Below are 7,170 nucleotides of genomic sequence, written 5' to 3' on the forward strand. Positions count from 1 at the left end.
TTGCGATGCCCTTATAGTACGGTGGTTTGACATCTAGACAGAGCCAGCAAGACTCGGTTAGGTTGGGCCTAGAAGCGTTCAAAACATAATATGCCCCTATGACTATGCTCCAAAGGGGGTTTACCTTAGACAGTAAGATATAACTCAGGGCCAGGTTCCCCGTGGTAGGTGTAAGTGGGGTAAAGAGCTGTGATGCTGGGGTCCAAGTTTCTCCAGGCGTGGACACTCGGGGTGTGGTAGGCCGAGGTTGGAGAGCCAGTATTTGGTTGGGCCCTATTCCTACAGGGGTGTGATGGTGGAGGGGAGAGTTTTGGACGCGGAGGGTAACAACATTCCAAGGTCAGTAATGTACACCGTTCCAAATTCTCTGCACTGGTAAAATCGGAGTCCCCAAGTCTTTCCGGTGTCCCATCCAGTAGTCTTTTTTCCCTCTTCCGTGAAGGAAATGCTCACGGGGTTGCAGTAGACCCGGCCAAAACGAGGACAAGGTGGGGAAGACGGCCGTCCAACGGTGATCAGGTCACCCTTTCTCGGGGCCTCCCACCAAATGTGTCCAGTTGAGACGCATGACCAGGAAGCACAGAAATAATCTCCAGTGCCTCCACAAGGGTTGTTTTCCCAGGACCGAGTTCGTGAGGGCTCGGGGCAAACGTAGAAATAGGCGGTTCTTAATGGTTTTGAGTTCCAAATCCCTGCGCCTATTCCAGCAGATTTATAGTATGGTTTGGGGTAGATTCTTTTGGGAAAGAGAGTCAGGAGGTCCACCCGCAGTTCAGGGAACCAAGTGTTTTTGGGATGGATTTGAGAAGTCTGACTGAGAACCACCCCTGATTTGGTGTCTATAATTTGCCAGGTAACATTATAGGGAGTGTGTGGGCTCCCGGTGGCAGGAGTGATCGCGAGCAAGGTTACAAGCATCAGGCAGGTCGAGCGCGCCGTAGCTTGAGCTTGAGCGGGTTGCATTGGTCTCGGTCGATGTTCCATTGCGCAATGAAGTCCTCCTGGACTGTAGAGGTGTTGGCTGGGTGGACGTGGGTGTGATGGATCCAGGTCGCGACGCTGTCTACCTTGAGAGCGGAGGGTGTAGTCAGCACGACGACGTAGGGGCCCTTCCAACGTGGCTCAAGGGTCTCCCAGCGGTGCCTCTTGACGAACACCCAGTCTTCCGGCTTGTACTGATGAGGCCTCGGGGTTGGGCCAGCCTCGTAGACAGCGCAGAGGTGCTGCCAAATGTCCTCGTGTGCCCTCTGCAGGGCTCTTAAGAGAAAAGATATTTCTTGATTTTTAAACTCAGCAAGAAGTTCAGCTTTGAGGTTAGGAATGATGGGGGTTGGGGGGCTACCAAACATGATCTCATAGCGGTAAGACCCAGGGTGTAGGGGGAGTTTCTCACCCTGTAAAGGGCATATGGAAGGAGAACCACTTAGTCCCCGCCAGTCTCCATGGTTAATTTGGTAAGGGTCTCTTTTAGAGTTCTATTTATTCTTTCTCCTTGCCCTGAACTCTGGGGCCTATAAGCACAATGTAATTTCCAGTCTGCCCTTATAACCTTGGCTATTGCCTGTGTTACCTGTGAAATAAAAGCTGGTCCATTGTCGGATTCTATCATAGCAGGAAAACCATACCTGGGTAAGATGTTTTCCAGTAGTATCTTGGCCACCGTCTGAGCTGTTTCATGCTTGGTTGGGTATACCTCTACCCAGCCAGAGAAGGTGTCTATGAACACTAAAAGATATTTATAATCATACTCCCTTGGTTTAATTTCGGTGAAGTTGACCTCCCATTGTGCTCCCAGTTTGGTGCCCCTGAGCCTGATTCCTTCTCCACCTGACCCGGCTCTTGCGTTTGTGAGTTGGCAGGTCTTACAGGAGGTTACAATTTGATTTATTTTGGAGTCTTGTTGGTGAATCCTGATCCTGGCATGCTGGATTAAGTTTTTAAATTTCCGGGCCCCTAGGTGGGTGGGTCGGTGCATGCATTCTAACACTGTGACCCCAAGCCAGTCTGGTAGTATGAGTTCCTTGTTTGGTGTGTACCATCATCCCTTCACTTCCTGGGTGAGGGGAAGCTTCCTGATCCGATACAGCTCTTTCTGGGAGTACCCAGGCTGATCTGGTAAAACTGGGTCCCTGGGGCCTGGTAGTTGTAGGGCCATGGTGGGGACCAAAGTGAAGGCCGCTGCCTTGGCTGCCTGATCAGCCTTTTGGTTACCTCTTGCCACTGGGTCATCTGCCTTCTGGTGCTCTTGGCAGTGGATAATGGCTAGTTTAGCAGGGAGCCACAAGGCCGCAAGCAGGTCGAGAATTTCCTGCTTATTTTTTATTGTCCGTCCCTCTGCTGTTAATAGCCCTCTCTCCTGATAGATCGCCCTGTGGACATGAGCCGGAGCAAATGCATAACGGCTGTCTGTGTAAACGTTAAGCCGTTTCCTAGCCTCCAGTGTCAGTGCCTTAGTGAGTGCAATGAGTTCTGCTCACTGAGCTGACGTCCCAGGGGGCAGGGCTTCTGCCCACATGGTGTCCGTGTCGGTGACCACTGTTGCACCCGCGTACCTGCACCCATCACGCACGAAACTGCTTCCGTCCGTGAACCAGGTGGCCTCTGCATCAGGGAGGGCCGATCGGTCAAGTCCTTCCGAAGTCCATGTACCTGCTCTAGGATTCCCGCAGTCATGTAGTGGGGCATTTAAGTTGGGGTCAGGCAGCAGGGTAGCAGGGTTGAAGGCCACACTGGGATGGAACCGTACTCTAGGAGGGTTGAGTAGCAAGCTTTGATTGTGGGTCATATGTGCATTGCTCATCCATCTATCAGGAGGTTGTTTTAGGACTCCCTCAATAGCATGTGGGGTTGTGATCCAGATTTCCTGTCCCAGGGTCAATTTGTCGGTGTCCTTGACTAAGAGCGCGGTTGCCACAATGATTCTTAGGCACGGCGGCCAGCCGGCGGCTACTGGATCTAGCTTTTTAGACAAGTACGCTACCGGGTGGCTCCAGGGGCCTAAAGCCTGAGTTAAAACCCCTTTCACTATTCTCTTGTGTTTGTCTACAAAGAGACTAAAGGGCTTTGTAATGTCTGGCAGGCCCAGGGCTGGAGCAGCTAAAAGGGCTTTCCTTATTTGATTAAAGGCTGTTTCTTCTTTCTCAGTCCATTCAAACGCCTTTCTCTCCTTGGTAGCTTCATATAGGGGCCTGGCGATCTCAGCAAAACTTGGTATCCAGAGGCGGCAGTAGCCAGCCGATCCTAGGAATTCCCTCACTTCCCTCCAGGAGGTGGTAGTAGGGATTTTCAAGACCATCTCTTTTCTAGCATCAGACAGCCGCTGCTGTCCGCCCTCCAAGATGTATCCCAGGTAACTCACCCTCTCTCTGCATATTTGAATTTTCTTTGCAGAGGCCCAGTACCCTAAGGTTCCCAGGGTGGCCAACAGATCTCTGGTCCCCTGTTCACAGTCTTCGGCGGTATCAGCAGCAATCAGGATATCATCTACGTACTGAAGGAGGGTGAAACCGGGGTGCTCTCTCCTGTACTCACTGAGGTCCTTGTGTAGTGCCTCGTCGAAGATGGTAGGCGAATTCTTGAACCCTTGGGGTAATCGCGTCCAGGTTAATTGTCCACTGTAGCCTTCCTCCAGGTCATGCCACTCGAAGACAAACAAGGGTTGGCTTTGAGGCACCAGCGGAAGGCTGAAAAAGGCATCCTTCAAGTCTAATACAATATACCAGACTCTAGAGCAGCCGTGGGCAAACTACGGCCCTGGGGCCGGATCCGGCCAGTTTGAAATGAATAAAACTAAAAAAAAAAAAAAAGACTGTACCCTTTTATGTAATGATGTTTACTTTAAATTTGTATTAGTTCACACAAACACTCCATCCATGCTTTTGTTCCGGCCCTCCGGTACAGTTTAAGAACCCATTGTGGCCTTCGAGTCAAAAAGTTTGTCCACCCCTGCTCTAGAGGGCGCCAAAGAGCTTAGGAGAGTGTATGGGTTAGGAACAGTTGGGTGTATATCCATGACTCTTTTATTTACTTCCTGGAGGTCCTGTACTGGTCGGTAGTCATTCGTGTGAGGCTTCCTGACTGGCAGGAGGGGGGTGTTCCCGGCAGGTTGGCACATAACCAGTACCCCTAGGCTTTGCAGTCTCCGAATGTGAGGCTGGATTCCTTTCCAGGCCTCCTGAGACATAGGGTACTGCTTGACTCTTACCGGGCCTTCTCCTGGTTTTAGCTCTACCAGGGTTGGGGCCCTGTGGGCGGCTAGTCCTACACCCCCCCCCCTTCTCCGCCCAGGCTATGGGGAATTCTTGTAGCCATCTATCCATGTTGCTTTCTACTGGGGGTGCTCCCTGGTGGAGGCGATACTCATCCTCCAGTCTTAGAGTCAGAACTTGGATGGGGTGGCCTTTGCCATCTGTGACCTGGGGCCCCCCTTGTCTGAAAGTTATCTGGGCTCCAATCTTGGTTAGCAAGGCCCGTCCTAATAGGGGGTAGGGACATTCAGGTATCACCATGAAGGAGTGGGATACCTGGCCCGTTCCTAGATCGACCATTCTTTGGGTAGCCCATGAATACTGGCTCATGCCAGTTTCCCCCTGTACCCAGGATTTCTTGTTGGCTAGCTTCCCCTGAGGTGTGCGGAGGACCGAATGTTGTGCTCCGGTGTCAACGAGGAAGTCAACCAGGCCCCCCCACCCCCACTCTAAGAGTTACCCTGGGCTCGGGGAGGGGATCCGAACTCCAACTCCCCTAATCACTCAGCTCCTCCAGCTCTAAAACTCCCACTCAGTCCGCCTTGCTTCCTTTCTTGCCGGCCTTTTTTTGGACATTCTTGAACCCAGTGTCCTATCTCTCTGCAGTAAGCGCACTGATTCCTCTGCAGCTTCTTTTTCCCACCCTGGGCAGCCCCCTTGCCTCCCTCCTGGTCATCGGCAAGTTGGCGAAGGCGGCGGGTCCTTTCCTCAGGGGAGTCTGCGGTGGTGGCTAGCAGAATCTTGGCCAGGTTTTGGGTCTGCTTGTCACTGGCAGTCACCATGGCGCGGGCCTGCCTATCCTCAGGAGGCTCCTGGTTGTTATACACTTTCTCAGCTACTTCCAGCAAATCATGCAAACTCTTTTCTCCTAATCTATTTACTCTTTGCAGTTTCTTTCTAATGTCTGCAGCCGATTGGTTTACAAAACTCATGATTACAGCTGCTTTACTATCAGGAGCCTCTGGATTCATGGGGGTATAAGTGTGGTATGCCTCCATGATCTGTTCTAAAAAGGCAGCTGGAGACTCATCCCTTTCCTGCTATAGATTCCCTACCTTGGTCAAATTGGTGGGCTTCCTAGCAGCCATTCGGAAACCCCCCATTAGAGTCTGGCAGTAGACCCGGAGCCTCTCCTTACCTTCTGCCGTGTTGAAATCCCATTCAGGCCTGGTTAAGGGAAAAGAAACATCTATTTGGGCCTGGTTGGTGGTTGGGTTCCCGTCCACTCCTGTAACCACTTTCCGGGCCTCATTGAGGATTCTCTCTCTCTCCTCCGTTGTGAACAGGACCTGCAAAAGCTGCTGGCAGTCGTCCCATGTGGGCTGGTGGGTGAAAAGCACAGAGTCTAATAGGTCAATGAGCCCTGCTGGCTTCTTGGAGAACTTAGGGTTCTGTGCCTTCCAGTTGTAAAGGTCACTAGTGGCGAAAGGCCAGTAGTGATGGGGCTGATTGCCGTCCGCATCCGGGGGCCCTGCGGCTCGTAAGGGCAGGGTCTTGATAGTAGAATCAGGGGCTGTGACGGACAGCTCCCTCTGAGCCCTTTGTCTAGTGAGGGCCCCGGCCGCTTCTGGAACTCTGCCCGCTTCCCGCGGCGGGGCAGGATTGAATCTCTCCGGCATCCTAGGGAGCTGATACAGGGGAGGAAAAATTAACTCTTCTCCAATTCCTGCCTGCAAAACCGGGTAGAGGGGAGCTGGAGCTGACAGCAGGGTGGCTTTCTTCTTCTCCTTCTTCTTTTCCACTTTCTACAAGGCAAGAATGGGTTCCGGCTCCAGAGGGCGCAGGGCTAGGAAGGGCTTGAGCCAAGAGGGCGGGTCCTCCACGAGGGCCTGCCAAGTAATAATGTAAGGGAGTTGATTGGGATGACCCCCCTTCGGCCAGGAGACGACTTCTCTGACCCGGCGGATGGTGGGGAGATTGAGAGTCCCCTCTGGCAGCCACCCGACATTGAGATCCGGCCATTCACTGGAACAGAAAGTTTGCCAACGGCCCTTTCGCACCTCTACACTTTAGCCCTTCCCTTAACCTCTTTGAGATGATCAACCATAATACTTAAAGGAGTAGTTTGGGTCTGTCCCGTAACGTCTGTCCAGTAAGTCCACAAGATTAGACAGAAAAACACAGAAAACAGATAAACAAAGACACTCAAGAACAGCCTTCCGACCCCACGGAAACAAAACCGAAAGCTAGATGATGGCCGTACGCCAACTGGCGGGAGCGAGCCACCTCGTCTCAGATTTTCGAGGGGAACCCACACCCCTCGTGAGGGGTTTCCGCGCCCCTCCAGATGGAGGATCGGAGCCTCCTCCGACTCCTCCTGCTCGTGGTCCCCCAGTGTGTCCACCTAGACCGCTTCAGGTACTACAGATTGCAGAAACGAGCTTGCACAGAACACACAACGACACAGACACCTACCGCGGTCAGTCAGACTCTCTGGATTGGGGTCCCTCGTGGTTTTTGGGGATCTCGGACAAGCCCCCAAAAGTTGTGCTCAGATTTCGGGGTCCCCAAATATTGACTACCAGGGAGCCACATCCGATGTAAAAGCAAAGAGTCTTTATTCAAGCCTGGGCTTGGCTCCCCCAGCCTCCTTACCAACGCAGCCGTGAGATGAGAGAGCACGAGCCCCAGGAGAACAAAGGCTATATAGGGCTAGTCATTTAGGTGGGCTTAGGTAAGTGACGTGGATTACAGAAATTGGTCACTTTAGTCAGGGTTTTTCAGCAGGGTCTTACAGCACAATGGTCAGGAAGTGACCAATACATTCTGAGATTTGAGCCATACCCACTATTTCCTGATTGGTCAACAGTGGCACATAGGGAACATCCTATGGTATAGCCCTATTAGGACCTTAGCTGCCTTCCTGGAGCTTCATTGGCCCACTCAGGCGGTGGTTGGGGGAGTTAGGACATTTCTGGCATTC

General features: G+C 52.3%; 1 protein-coding gene and 1 pseudogene across 1 annotated transcript in view; both read right to left on the reverse strand.

Annotated features, from left to right (window-relative positions):
- Positions 1–387: 387 nt before the first annotated feature.
- LOC107181390 lies at positions 388–1,975 on the reverse strand (annotated as a pseudogene).
- Positions 1,976–2,038: 63 nt separating this feature from the next.
- LOC102751787 overlaps positions 2,039–7,170 on the reverse strand; it is a 7,046-nt gene continuing 1,914 nt past the window's right edge. Inside the window, 5 exon segments of the mRNA XM_015561243.1 lie at positions 2,039–3,745; positions 3,944–4,270; positions 4,272–4,685; positions 4,687–4,806; positions 4,808–5,992. Coding sequence (XP_015416729.1) covers positions 2,039–3,745; positions 3,944–4,270; positions 4,272–4,685; positions 4,687–4,806; positions 4,808–5,992 — 3,753 coding nt within the window.

The sequence above is a fragment of the Myotis davidii genome, unplaced genomic scaffold, assembly GCF_000327345.1.
Source record: "Myotis davidii unplaced genomic scaffold, ASM32734v1 scaffold596, whole genome shotgun sequence".
In the NCBI taxonomy this organism is placed as follows: Eukaryota; Metazoa; Chordata; class Mammalia; order Chiroptera; family Vespertilionidae; genus Myotis; species Myotis davidii.